The sequence below is a fragment of the Notothenia rossii genome (assembly GCF_949606895.1).
Source record: "Notothenia rossii genome assembly, chromosome: 6".
In the NCBI taxonomy this organism is placed as follows: domain Eukaryota; kingdom Metazoa; phylum Chordata; class Actinopteri; order Perciformes; family Nototheniidae; genus Notothenia; species Notothenia rossii.
Genome location: NC_136909.1, coordinates 58,391,637 through 58,406,070, shown reverse-complemented (window position 1 = coordinate 58,406,070; position 14,434 = coordinate 58,391,637). Strand labels below are relative to the sequence as shown.

Sequence of the window (14,434 nt, the reverse complement as noted above, 5' to 3'; positions counted from 1 at the left end):
AAGCCTCCGAAATCATGACGGCAGATAGCCCGCGCGCACGTCACTACAACTTGCATGATTTATATCCATTGGATACATTTAATTTAATTGGTTAGACAACCATGCAAAACACACACAAAACAGGAAAAACGACGGGCAAAAGCACAGAAAAAGGGTCCTCACAACCGCTACATAATTGATATCGATAGGAATATTAGGGTCTGAGACCAGAGGTCGGGGAAGATCCTATTGTAATCTAATCCTAAATCATGACAGTATGTAGCCCGCGTGAGACATGGGCACATCATATGCCGTTGCCACGGAAAGGCCGTATCCCTCGCCATTAAACACAACATGGTCGCAACTCAAAGGAAAATCGTCCAAACGGCACCAGACTTCAGATGATGGTTAATGGCCCGGACCTCAACATGTCTATGTGCCACTTGTGAGTTTTCCTTACAAGCTGTTGACATGACAACGCATCCCTCGATGTTAAACAAGACATTGCTATAACTCCTATGAAAATGGTCAAAACATGTGTGCTAACAGTCCAGCCCTTATTAAGACATCATACGTTGAATTTTTGAGATTTTGTCAAATGCCGTTGCCATGGCAACACAATGCTCGCCATGAAACACAGTTTTCTCATAACTCCAATGAACATGCTCCAAACGGCCCAAAACTTCACATCTTTGATAACGATGTAGACCTCAAGTCATCTAAGCCTATTATGGGGTGTCATCAAATGTCGTTGCTATGGCGACAGATCACTCTCCATCAAACACGATTATGTTACTGCTTTACCTCCTATGTACATTGTCCGATCGGCTTGAAACTTCCCACATTTGCTCTTGGCCGAGTCCGGAAAACATCTCCTCCTAGCTTTAATTTTATATCTGATCATTTTAAGTTGCTTCAAAAGCTACATGGCTTTCCATTAAGCTTTATACCTCCTTTACATGATATCATTATCGAGCATCACTGGTGAGAAGTTGGAGCACTTATATTGTTATCCTGTTCATCCTTTGACATACATTACTCATCCAACCATGCCTGCACACACATACAGTACACACACACTCACATGAAGCTTTAATGACTGCTTGTCTTTGTGCCACTGAAGTTTAATGTGTCTGTTCTCTGAATGTGCTGCAGCTTTTTTCTTTTATATTCAAATGATCCACCACGAATATCAGCTCTAACTCCAGATGAAAGGCACTTTATTAGTGAATTATTAACTACATTTCATTTTGTCTGTTTCCTTTTTGAAGGAAAGATAAAAAATTATCCTTGCCAATACATTTTTTATAAATAGTCGACAGTACATCCGGGTCAGATAAAGTGTCTAACTTGAACAAAGTCTTACTGAATTCTCAGGCTTTTATTTCAGTCAGTCTGTCGAGTCTGCAGCTGACAGGCTGGGAGATGGCCTTGGGCTAGAGAAGGTCCAGACTCTGCAAAGTTGTATAATACATATCTTGTTCTATGGTATATGATACAAACATGAATATCTTAACATCATTTAGGATTATATGTAATCCTGACAATGTTAATGTCATGTTCTTTTCACTGAGCTTTTTTAACTCTAGTAGTGTTGTAGGAATGAGTCCTTAAACCTGGAGATAACTGGAACGTGTTCGAGTTAGATGCCTGAAATTAGCTCTGTGGCTAACACAAGCTTAAAAGATTTTCAAGCTTTTTTCTAAGACATCAAATAAGTCAGAAATTGTTAGTTTCCAAAGATTCTGTGTCATAAAAAGCTAGGTGACTAAATAAACTACTAAACATCATCACACCGTCACAAGTTCGCCTTTAGCTTAACCGTGACAATGTGCAGTTATTCCATCGTGATGAAGTTTGTTTATAACCTAATGCTATAGCTTTTAACTTCTGGCCATTGCATCTACAGAACACTTCAACAATCATAAAGTAGTACAATGTGGATATTATCCTGTTTAACAAAACGTGGTTAGGATCGTAAACGTGTGTGGGCCCCAGATCTTATTTTCAGCATTATTCCAAAATCTGATTGAGAAATCCCATTGCTCTTTGTCAAAGGACACATTGTGACAAACTTCCGGTACCAAGTACTTCTAGCCAGTAGAATGTAAGTTCATTGAGGTTTTTCTGCTCTCTCTCCTAGCTGTGTGACTATGCCCTCAGCATATCCACCTGCAATACCCCAGGGAAGACCGTCCCTATCGCAGCAAGGAAACAGGTGGTGGCCACATGGGTTCAGGTCAAGAGGCTGTTGCAGCAGAATATCGGCACAAAAGTCGACACTAAAGATGAGGTACTATTCTCAGCCCAAAACTACTGTATCCATGGTGCTTCATTTAATGTTGGTAATCCATGTTATTTTAAAGAATTGTTCGTTACATTTCAGTCGAGGATTGGGTTGCACCAGTCATTCATAAATTACATTACATTACATTGCATTTAGCTGACGCTTTTATCCAAAGCGACTTACAATAAGTGCGTTCGACCAACAAGATACAAACTAGAAGAAAACAGAATCATATAAGTACATCAGGTTTCATAGAGCCAAACATTTCAAGCTCTTCTCAACTGGCTTTAGATAAGCCAGTCCTTCATTAGTATATAAGTGCTTTTTTAGTAATTCTATCACTCGAAGTGGAGTCGAAAGAGATGAGTTTTCAGTTTGCGCCGGAAGATGTGCAAGCTATCTGCTGTCCTGATTTCAATGGGGAGCTAAATCTATACTGAGCTACAACGTACACAGTACACCAGGGGTCGGCAACAGGCGGACCGCAGTCCGGATCCGGACCTAGACGCCGACCTACACGGACCCGAATCAATACATTAATAGGGGATTTCAATTTTGACGGGGCGATTCTATTTTAACCGCCGCCGACAGGAGGCGAAAGAGACGAGCGAGCGATACAGGGAAAGAAACACAGAAGACGAGACAGCGACAGAGAGGCAGCGGCAGAGAGAAGCGGAGAGGAAAGTGAACAGGCGTGTTAGCAGCATACTAACAAAGACAAATAATTACACATGGCGCTCTCCAAGAAGAGGAAAGTGGACAGTGAGAACAGAGCTTTTAACCCTGAGTGGACGGACTCATTCATGTTAATCCTGCCCACTGGGAGCACAGAGTCTCATTTGTTCAGAGACCGTGGTGCTCATTAAAAGTGCCAAAACACAAAGTGTCTGGCCAAACATTCCCTCTCAAGTAAGAACTGAGGTCACAAAAAATAAGCAATCTCAGAGCCCAATATGATAAGTCGACCAGGATCAACATTAAAACTAAATATCGTTCCAGGGCAGGCTAACCGAGGCTAACCAATGAGCACCTGCATGTGTATGAGAATGGCCCTGGCACCATTTCAGCCCAGATTTAAACTCCTGGCAGGACAAGCTCCAGCTCAATTCTTGCACTGAATTAAAAAAAAAGTGAGTGAGACACCGAATATAAGAGTAACAGAAAGAGAAACTTTAAAACTGTTCAATTGTTATGATGTGTAAAGACTGATATTGTTCTATAATCTTCTGAAACAGTTAAGTCATGATGTGAAACGGTTAACAAAGAAAAAGGGAAACTCAAGCTGCTGCTACACTTTATTTTATTTATCTAAAATTAAGCACTTTTAAGATGCACATATTTTCAAAAGCTATTTTATTTATTTTCTCAATTTTATTTTTAAATGGACATTACACATATCCACAGTATTTACTGTATATCTGTATAGTTCAATGTTAATTGACAATAAATATTGTTGTTTTTTTAATTATACTTTCTTTATTTGATTGGCAGCCAGTTGTTGATTACATGCAGACGTTTATACAGCTGCAGGCTACTTATATATCACACTAATTAATAAAGCAACTTAGACATTTTGATGTTCCGAACCTTTGCATGGGGAGATTTTCTCTAACTGGACCTCATTGAATTTTAATTGAATACCCCTGCTGTACACCATCAACACTTAAAAAAAAGTGTTAGCTTGTAAAGGCTTTAGTCCTATGACAATCCTTTGATAGGAAACATCTGTGGTGCTGTCCCATCGAGAGGAAATCAACTAAGTAAATCCATCTCAAGCTTAACCCTGCCTTGCCAGATGGTTTGTCATACAGAACCATCTGAGAATCGGTCATTAGAAAATGTTTGGAAAAGGGCAGGTACCTTAAAAAAAAAAAAATGGCAGGTGATTGGATGAACCATCTGTAGATCAAACTTTTAATGAAGCTAGAAAAATAACAATATTTACGATAAGAGCAAAAACATATTTGTCAATGAGAAAGGCCTTATTTTCTTTGAATAAAGAAATACTCTCCAGTTCTGATACCATTGATGCTAATGTAGCATTTAGGCTAACCTCACATCCGCAAGAATCCAGCTACTGTTCAAGGCTAACATGACCTAAAAAAACGAGTTTATTACCCTTGTAAAAAAATCTATTAAATACTTTGCTTTAGTTACATGTTTAATTTAGTACATGTATGTGTAGCTCAGATTGTAATACTATAACTTATTATAATAGTCTTATATATTATTTAGAATAGCTATGTTGAACTGTTGGTTATATATTATTCTTTTTAATTTGAGGTGTATTGCGTTCTTTTTCGGGTGCACTACTGTGGCGCCCAAGATTTATATTAATGTTATACAGATGGCCGGTATTAATGCCAACTACACCTTTTCTACAAAGAAGCCATGAAGTCCACACTCTATATGCCAAAGGACAGTTTACACTTGGCGTCCCATACACCACACTTTAAAAGTGTAAAGTTCTACAAAGCAGACATTTTATGCAAGAGCTGTTTGAAAAAAGGTGAACTGTGTTCACTTGTCAAAAGTCAGATGAATTCTTCAGGAGTTGAATCACTGTTGTTGCAATTTTAAAAACAGCGTCACAAAAAGCCGGCTTTGAAACTTTTGTATTGCACTACTGAATATGTAAAATGTAAAGGAAATGTAAGCGCTTATACAATCCTTCAGTTTTACAGACTGCTTGATTAGTCAACCTAATCCTACGACTGTTTGGTAGCCAAGTGTTCCCGGCCCTACATAAATGCCTTTAGCCTGCCTTGACTCATAACGAAATTTAGTTTTTCTCCAGTCAAGAAATGCCGCGTTATTATAGAAGGGATTTATCTTTTATCTAAATAAATCATTACTCAACTAATTTCCCACACAATAGCAAGTCATGCATTATCAAAGAGGCTGTATTTGGGACACATACAATATCATACAGCAGATCCATTTATAATTGACCAGCAAATATTAATACGTGTATGTGTGTTTTCTATCATTGAACTTGAGGGATGAGTGTTTGTTCTGCGGTTGGCTCAGTATGCTTGGTTTTTCCCTTATTTGCAGTGTGAGAATGAAGAAGTGTCCGCCATGACGCGAGTGCTGGTTGCAGTGGAGATGCTCCAGTGCAACAGGAACCCGAGGCATATGGAGTTCTCTGTTCCCAGCCTCTCCACAGTATGCGCTTCTTCTCTCGTCATGTTTTCCTACAGTAGCTGTTGCCCAGATGGTAGCAGTAACAGATGCCAAGACGGCCCCTTAGCCCTCAGACCCTGTCTTAATCTCATCATGTGTCAATATCTTCTAAATAATGTCGCTGCCTTGATCATTATGCTTTGAGAATCCTCCTCTCTAACACTCTGTGCCCATTATCTTTTCCCACACCTGTGTGTTTTCTCTCTTTGGTAAGATTCCAAACCAACCCCTGCACCCCCCCCACTCCGTTAAAAACTGCCTGTAGTCTCCCTCTCAGCTGAACGAGGCTCCATCTTCAAGGTGGAGGCTGTATAAAGTTACTCCCCTCTCCACCGCAGAATCTTTCATGCAAACAAGCAGACAGAGTTGAAGTGGGAGCAGGTGTAAGATTCAAATTGTGCATGTATCTGTCTTCTGGCATTTTCCTTCCTTTCTTTCCATTTTTTTTCACTCCTTTCTCTCCTAAATTGTTTTATATTCCTCCCGTTCTTCCAACACCCTCTTTTTGCCTGCCGATCTTTCTTTTCCTCTTCCCCTAATCCTTCTAATCTTTCACTTTCTGTGTACCTTCCTCATCCCTATGCCACCTTTCCCTCCATCTTGGATTAACTGCCACATTTGCTTTCCTCCTTCACTCTGTGCCACTCCTTTTCCCATGCTTGTCTTTACATTTTATTCTCCACCCTCTGCCTACTGCCACATGTATTTTCCCCCGCCAATACTTTCTTAATTTCTGTCCCTTTCCTTTCTTCCTTTTGTCCTCTTTGCCTTCCCCCCTTCCATTCTCTACTACCTATTTTACTTTTTACACTCAATGCGTGTATGACTTTACACAATGTTTTTATGTATATAGTACACTATGAATATGTTCAGTAGATTGGTATATTAGAGAGTATTCTAATATATTATGTATATGTCATAATGTTTAGATGCTCCTCTGAATATGGGTATTTTTTACTGAGGACAAGTATATATTGTTGTAAAACTTACATTTTTAATGTTAATCTTTATTTTATTTGTATTTTATTCTTTTTAGTAATTTCCTAATTCCTGAACATTTACTGTCAACATGTTGTATCCTCACACTTTTATGCTCTCCCTCCCTTATTAATATTCACTTCCTGCTTACCTCCGCTCTTTTTTTTCCATCTCAATCCTCCCCTCTACTTCACTCCCTTCTCTGCTGTTCTCATGTACCACCTCCTCCCCCCTCACCTGAAGCTGGTGAGCATGGCGTCTGAATGCAGCTGGACTGACGCTGTGGTGGAGCTGCAGGTGTGGTGTCAGCTGGCTGCCTTCTGCCATCACACCAAGGACCACAGTACGGTGTTGTTCTGCACCAAGAGGGCTCTGCAGCTGGAGGGAGCAGCCGCAAAGAGCCTCCACACCATGCCCTGTGTGTTGTGAGTGTAACTAGCTGATGACAATAGAGTGGAGTAGTGATGTATCTCTGTAGGCCGACCCAAAAGTTAGCATCTCAAATGTTCCCTCGATAAAAAGCAATCGGATTTAACCATTGGATTTTAGAATATTGCAGAAAATAAGATCTGTGACATATTAACACCACTTAATAATATTAATAATAATAATATGCTATTAAAAAAACTGCATCTCATTCGTATGACGTACCATCCCCACAGCCAAGCTAAAGGTGTATAACGTTCGTTGTGATGACGTTTTATCTCTAAAAAAAGAAAATACTTTTCTATGAAATATGCTGAATTTTTTTATACAAAAAAAAAACACTAATTAAAGAGGTGTAGTCCAGTGCACTTTAACAATGCTGTGATTATTTGGAGTCACTTTATCACATGACATGGAAGCTGTTAAAAACATAAGAAAGCAAAGAGATAAAGCAGGAATGTCCAATAAATAGTCATATAAATTAGGAAAAAAGTATTTAAATCCAAATAAATTAGGTGAATCCTAGTCGTCCAGTGTTGTTATGAAATGCTGCATTGATGTAGAGTCATTTGGTTACATGACATAGAAGCTTTTGAAAAAAGTACCCACATGAAGTATCCTATTTCCACCTTCTTACCAATAACACATTCAAAAAAACATTGACTTAGAGACAGGGGAACCGGAAGTGGTAAAATGCTAATTAATTTCCAGGTTTTAGGACTCATTCCTGCACCATTCTATGTATTTAAACAATCAGGAACTTAAAGTGGACCTATTATCCTATATTTGAAAAATATATTGTAGGGCCATACCTACACAAAACATGTCTGTGAAGTTTTTTGCTTAAAATACCAAACAGATCACCCATTGTAGCCATGCCTCATACTGCTCAAACCCCTCTATTGCAGCCCTGTTCCAAACAGGCTGATTCTGCTTTAAATGGAACAGCTGCTGCTAGCCACGCCCCTTTGTAGCGTCACACAGCTTTCCCCTGCTAAGAAAGTTTTCTACCGGGAGAAACTCAGCTAAACGTTGCGGCAGGGACGTGCACGGGTACGGGCTAATGTTGCCCGGGCAACGGCCCGCTTGGCCTTTTTGGCTGACCTGCCCCTCTGGAGAGAGCGAGAGTTTGTTTTCCTTTTTTCTGTTGTGGCCGAATCAACATGATGAGCCCACAATTAGTATTGTAGCGTCTCGCTGCGGGAAACACACTTTGTCAGCACTGTCATCTGCCGGTGCGTTAAGACCACCTCAGTGTCGGATTTTGGAAACTTGCTTTTGAGTTGTCTCATGGCAGTTAGGGTATAAGTGACAAACTAGGGGACTTTACTTCCTCTTGATACCGTCGGTTATTTACAAAAAAAACACCTAGATATAGCCTACTTGCCGTTATTGTGCTTCTGTCTTTCTGTGTCTTTTCATCTGTAAACTCCCTCAACGGGGCCGCTCGCTCTCTTTTCTTGATCGCCCCTTCACGGGTGAACAGTTCACAGTCCCGCTTCATTGTAGGAATTCTGCCATGTCTCTACCACTTTAGTTTGACCATCTCCGTTATTAAGTTATGGAATACTAAATACATAAATAATTAGATACCTTACCGTTACTGTGCTCATAAAGAATGATAAGAATAATGCGTATTGAACTGGTTTCATTAATTAGTGAGTTTATTTAAGGTAATTAGTTAGAGGCCCTATTTTATCAGTCTGGACTGCACAGCGGTTATAATGGTCAAACTACATTAGAACAGAATTGTCCCCATTTTGTCTTTAATAGTTACTAGCTTTAGATATTTTTGATGAGATATGGGCCGCAAAACAAAAAATGTCCCTGGTTTTCATTTTTAAAATCAAGTTAGCAAATGCAAGTAGTCACCTTAGCCTATTTTGTTATGAGATGTGAATTACTGTTCAATTTAGTTGATGTAATAATCGTTTGGTTTCTTTTACATTAAAAACAAGTTACAATTTTCAAAAAGCCTTGTGTTTTTTATCGGGGGAGGCCCTTTTTCCAATTTAGAGCAATAGCCCCTCCAAATGTCTGTGCACGTCCCTGCTTTGCGGTGATTAAATGCCATATTATGCTCCCAACCACTTCAAGCTTTATTTCTGAAACAGTATGGAGCTCAAACGTTTCTCTCTCTCAGGGTTTACCACAAGGACATTACGTTACATATATTCTCTCCAGTAGCCTACAGCGTTAGCTCCATGGTTAGCTCTGAGTGTTAGCATGCTTGCTAATGTAAACACACAGCATATTACTCTCAAAACACGCCGGGCATTGTTTCTGATACAGCACATAGCTTGACATGTTCTGACAAGTGTTTACCGCTAGAACAGTGCCATTATATATATAACAACTTTACTCTAAGTGCCTCCTGCTGACATCCTGCTGAATACACAGACACACAGCTGCGACTATACGGAGACAATAGGTCGGGACGTGTCACGTGTGCCGGAGAGGAGAGGTTGGGACGTGTCACGTGTGCCGTAGACTATAGGTTGGGATGTGTCACGTCGGCCGGATGTCGGCAATGACGTAATAGGAGCGAAAATTCTCGCTTGGTACTGATGTTGCTGGGACACCAGTGGTCGCGTTAACCGAATATTTTATTTAACAATGACGGAAAAATCTGAAAGCAGTCTGTCATTTTGACAGATTAGAACAAACTCGGAACAGCGCCAACGTTTCCCCAGAGCCAGGCTCTGGTGTTATGCCGTGTTAAGCATGCCCTCCAAAAGGAAATGATATAGTTTCCAAACCGTACTTTGCCGTAAAGATCAATACATGTCTGGGAGGTGAGGTGCATGCACACACGGCATAACACCCCCCCCCCCCCGTTGACAGTTCACGAGCATGCTCTATCGTGAACTGTTCAGACCCGACGGGTAATAAGGGATTATGAAGGATATTTTACGATCCTGTCTGTCAAAATGACGGACAGCGAAAAAGTCTTATCTTGTGTTATCTGTTGTTTTATTTTCATGTTGTAACCTACTTGCTGCCATGTTGGACAGGTCTCTCTTGAAAAAGAGATTGATGATCTCAATGGGACCACCTGGTTAAATAAAGGTTTAAAAAAAAAAAAGTGTTTAAAAAGAAAAAAATTGTTTTTAAAATTAATTTTGTTTTTAAATCGCGGTAGATTTTGTCAGTCTCACGACGGTATTGGGGAGTTTATTTACCGCGATATTCGGTATATCGTTACATCCCTACTAACTACTAAATGGTCCCAACACATATATTAAATCAGTCTAAACGTTGGTCTAAAATATCTGAGATATATTAAATATGTAAAATTACAAGGGAAAATAATGGTATACATGAAATCCATTTCAGGGTTCAGATTCATTTTTACTTTTTTTTTTGTTGAATTATAAAGTTCTTGATTGATTTAATTTGATTGACAGCCCATCGGTCCCTCATATCCGTAGGTATGGCCTGCCTGCGGTGAACGAGATGCTGAGCAGTGCTGGTTGTTTGAGGGCTTTAAGTCTAGTCCACGAGTCCAGTGGAGATCTACACACCTACAGAGAGGCTCTGAATGTGCTTCTGTCCAGCCTCAGGTACTGTTTACACTCACTTTATAATGCCTTCTGCCGCTATAAACTACTTTTTAAATGTTTTATTTCTTGTCTCACTACATTTTAAGTGCTTGATATCTTTCACCATCCATAGCTATGCAGAGAAGGCTGAGAATCCAGCACTGTGTGTTGCAGCTGCCAGACATTACTGGAACACATGTCTCCCCCTGACACACACTCCTGAGGAGAGATGGCAGCTAAAGCAGCCCCTGGAGAACATCCTGACTGCTCTGCTTCACACCAATGCCAAACATGCAAACGTATGGACCCTTTATTAGCCACAGTTACACTGTAATCCTATATTTGCCTTTTTGTTGGTTCCATGTGTAAGCAGGGGCAGGAGTTGTTTTTCAACAATGCATACATGCAGTAAACAAATATGAACTCTCTTTTTATTATTTAGAAAGTGCTTCAGAAATTAATAACATAAATGTCTTGACATTAATTTATAAACCAAAATAAATGAATTGTATAGGTCTAGCCTCCCTATATCTGTGTGTGAAGTTGTTCCATCCTCAAAAACATAAAAATAATGCTTCTGCAGTCTAGCTGCAGCTTCTAGCAACAGTCTTCTGTTAAAAAAAGGACACTGAATGTCCTGAATGTGGCATCACACACAGGACTTGAGTCTGAACACAGCAGACAACAGGAGTATTTACAATAGCATATACAAACAAAGATACTGCATGTGGGTGCACACTTACATCTCTGTCTTACTGTTACATAAATCCCATGAATGTATGAGATTAAGTTAGCTTCATTATATCTCAGTGATTAAGTGAATAATAAAGTTTCTATCAGGTTACTATCAGCCTGTCACTCATTATTTTCAGGGACGGGGCGGGGTGTGGAGGAACAGAGAGGGGACGGTGATCGCGGAAGCTTTTTTCCTCCCGCCTTCACAAACTTTACACACGTATATATCGTCTGAAAATTGCTAGAGGACATTCATACTCTGCAATCCAAGACTTAATTAAATCCACCAAAAACCTGACATGATTGTAACGCGATTATTTTTGAAAAACATAAATCCCTGTGTCTCCGAGCCGCAGCGTCACGGAGTGATTCAGAGTAGGTCCTTCTGCTGTTAGTTCTGGACTGGTGTTCTTGTGTTGGTGGATAAAGCAGACTGCTCCGTGTTTGGTGTTGCTGTGCCGCTGTCACGTCTGTTCCCTGGTCTCTGCGTCACAGACCGATTTGATATTAAAGTGACAGAAAAAAAACGTTATAGTAAAGCCGCCGCCGGAAAATCAGGAAGCATCGTTACTACGCTATAATCGATTATCTTCCGTCACTGCATCAATACCGAATCGTCCACGTCCGCATCGCAATGCATTGTAGAAACGATTATTTTCAACACCCCTACCGGACACGGGCCTGATGAGCTTCAGGACGAACCACTGGCTCAACCGGCTCAGGTGGGAACCCGGCTGGACCCTGCAACTGCTCATCAGGAAAAGCAAAGTCCCCGTCCTCCCTGGGCCCTGGGTCCACGATGGGGGGCGGTGGCACCTTCCGAAGCTGGCTTGCATGCCACCGTGATCCGTCGGCCAGACGAAAGGTGGCTGACCCCAGTTGAGCGAGGACGTTCATCGGCGCCGTCCAGAAGGATAGCAGCTTGTGGTCCCAGTTAAGATGGTGAATCCTGACCCAGTCCCCCACTCGGAAGGGAGGCGCTCTCACCCTCCGTCTCTTGTCGAACCGCTGCTTCATGCGACGCTGAGCCTCTGCGACCCTGGCGCTCTGGCAGGGCTGTTGGTGTGACGGCCAAAGGGAGCTGCAGCTCACGGCCCATCATCAAGAGGGCTGGGGAGCTGCCGGTAGTTGAATGCGGCGTCGCCCGGTAGTGAAGCAGGGTGCGGAGCAGCGCAGCTGAGAACGGAAGACCACCTGCCAGGCAGGGGTAGACATTAAGTGTAAAAATCGACTGGACCTCCGGGCCAGTCGATTTTCATTATCACTGGCCCCACCATTGAAACCACTGGCCCAATACAATTCGTCCAAAAAAATCGACTCTAATAATGAAGAAAATGAATACATTTGGGGTAATAGTAATTTATTTACAAACTACATTACTACTATACTACAACATTTCAATCGCCAGTTCTTCCTAATTTTCCTCCTCGGTCGGTTGATTTTGCCGTCCTCCTGATGACCAGGCTGTAAATCCTGGACTAATGGCTCTTGACCCCGACTGCCACCACTGCAAAACAGCTCTCTTAGCATCAAAGGTATCCAGACTAGGCCCTTCAGGAACATGAGACGAGTGAGATTTGGTCGACAGTGAGTACCTCCAGTCGCTCTTCACCCTCTTCATGCAAGAGAAGCCTCTCTCACATGCTGCGGTACTGACAGCCATTGTTAGGTAGATCTGGGCAAAGATGCCTAGGTTGTTAAACTTGGTCTGTAGATCACCTCTCTGGAGTATTTCCAGGAGAGTGTCTCTGAGGGGCCCATTCCGCATTCTTGCCCAGATTTTATAGAGCCTGTACTCTCCCAACACCTCAGTGACTGTGGTCCCCTCACGCACCAGGATGCTCTGGTAATGGTGGCACAGGGACTCAATATTTGCTCGTCCATGGAGGACAAAGGCTTCTTTGGACTCATCTGAGCTGTCCAGTTTTGGCCACACATTATGATCAAGAGCTGAGAATTTTTGCAGAATGCTCTCGGTAGAAAGCAGGTCTCCCAGACGGCTCTCAATATGTTTGGCAAGCATGTCTGTAATTTTCTTCCTGTCTGTAGCCAGCATACTTGCCAACCTTGAGACCTCCGAAATCGGGAGCATTTCAAAATGCAAAATAGGGGGGTGCTAGTGGATCGCCGGAGCTGTTAGATTAACATTAACATGCTTATTGTAGTTGTAAGTGCACTGCCTTGCGGCCTGAAGCACCATCCTTGATGGAGCATATGTGGGCTGGAAAGGAGCAGGAGTGAGCAGAGAGTAGAGTAGTTGTCGATTCTGTTTTCTGTGACTATCTGCCTCACCCTCTCAGTACTAAAGACACGTGTTACCATGGAAACCAAACAATGGTGAAGCTGTATTAAGGTCCGAGTGGAAACAGTCCTGAGTAAATCTGATTTTGTCAGAAATCGGGAGAAATGCGGGAGAAATATGACCCCGGGAGGAAACCGGGAGAGGGCAATGAAATCGGGAGTCTCCCGCGAAAATCGGGAGGGTTGACAAGTATGGTAGCCAGTGTGTCTGTGGTGGTGTTTTTGAGCTCTACCCCTCTATAGTTGTCATTCATTGCATCAGCCAACATCTTCCTTTGCTGCTCTCCGGGCTCCAGACACAGCTCTGTAAGGCCATTGAGGCAGGCCTCAATGTACTGCACTGCCTCTCCTGGCGTCAGATTATCCTGCTGAAACTGGAGGCGCAGTGCCTTGAGAAAGTCCAGTGTATCCAGCAGGAAGTGCATGAACTGGACATTGGTGTGGCTTTTGAGGTAGTGGAGGATGTTCTTTACCCTTCCCATGACTGCAGGTGAAGTTCGGGTTGTCCTCTCTGGGCTGACCTGGTCCTCAAAGTGGGCCACAAAGATTGCATAACTATTACACAGGATCTGTGTTGCCTTGTGGATGTAGGGCAACCAGCTGGACCCCTTCAGGTTTGTAGGCTTGAGGACCTTCTCCTCCATTGCATCTGCCAGCATCCTCAGCTCCCTCAGTGCCTTTGGAGAGTAGTGGTATTGCTGATGCAAATATTGCAGCAACTCCTGCAGCTGCTTCTGCCTCTGATTCTCTTTTATTGAATCAACCATACCTAATTCCAGCCTGTGTGCCACACAGTGTATAGCAAGCAGGTGTCCAATCTCTTCCTTCAGCTTTGCAGCCACACCATTCCTCTTCCCCAAATTGACAGCCGCACCATCAGTGCATAGGAAAACCACCTTTTCCTTCCAGTTATCCAGACCTGCTTTTTTAAACACTGTCTGTACTGAAGAAAGTACACCATCTGCATGTGTGTGTTTGACATCCTCAATGCCAAGGAAGG

General features: G+C 42.1%; 1 protein-coding gene across 11 annotated transcripts in view; it reads left to right on the top strand.

Annotated features, from left to right (window-relative positions):
* The window catches only part of cfap46 (cilia and flagella associated protein 46), a 150,784-nt gene that overhangs the window by 34,204 nt on the left and 102,146 nt on the right, over positions 1-14,434 (top strand). For 10 of the 11 annotated variants that reach the window (XR_013809895.1, XR_013809896.1, XM_079690984.1 and 7 more), the window contains 5 exons: positions 2,123-2,272; positions 5,324-5,434; positions 6,674-6,855; positions 10,288-10,419; positions 10,532-10,697. Coding sequence is in view for 9 of the 11 variants with exons in the window: in XM_079690984.1 (XP_079547110.1) it covers positions 2,123-2,272; positions 5,324-5,434; positions 6,674-6,855; positions 10,288-10,419; positions 10,532-10,697 (741 nt within the window). In the remaining 2 variants the exon portion in view is untranslated. The remainder of the gene's footprint in view (positions 1-2,122; positions 2,273-5,323; positions 5,435-6,673; positions 6,856-10,287; positions 10,420-10,531; positions 10,698-14,434) is intronic. The other variant, XM_079690985.1, reaches the window with a different exon arrangement.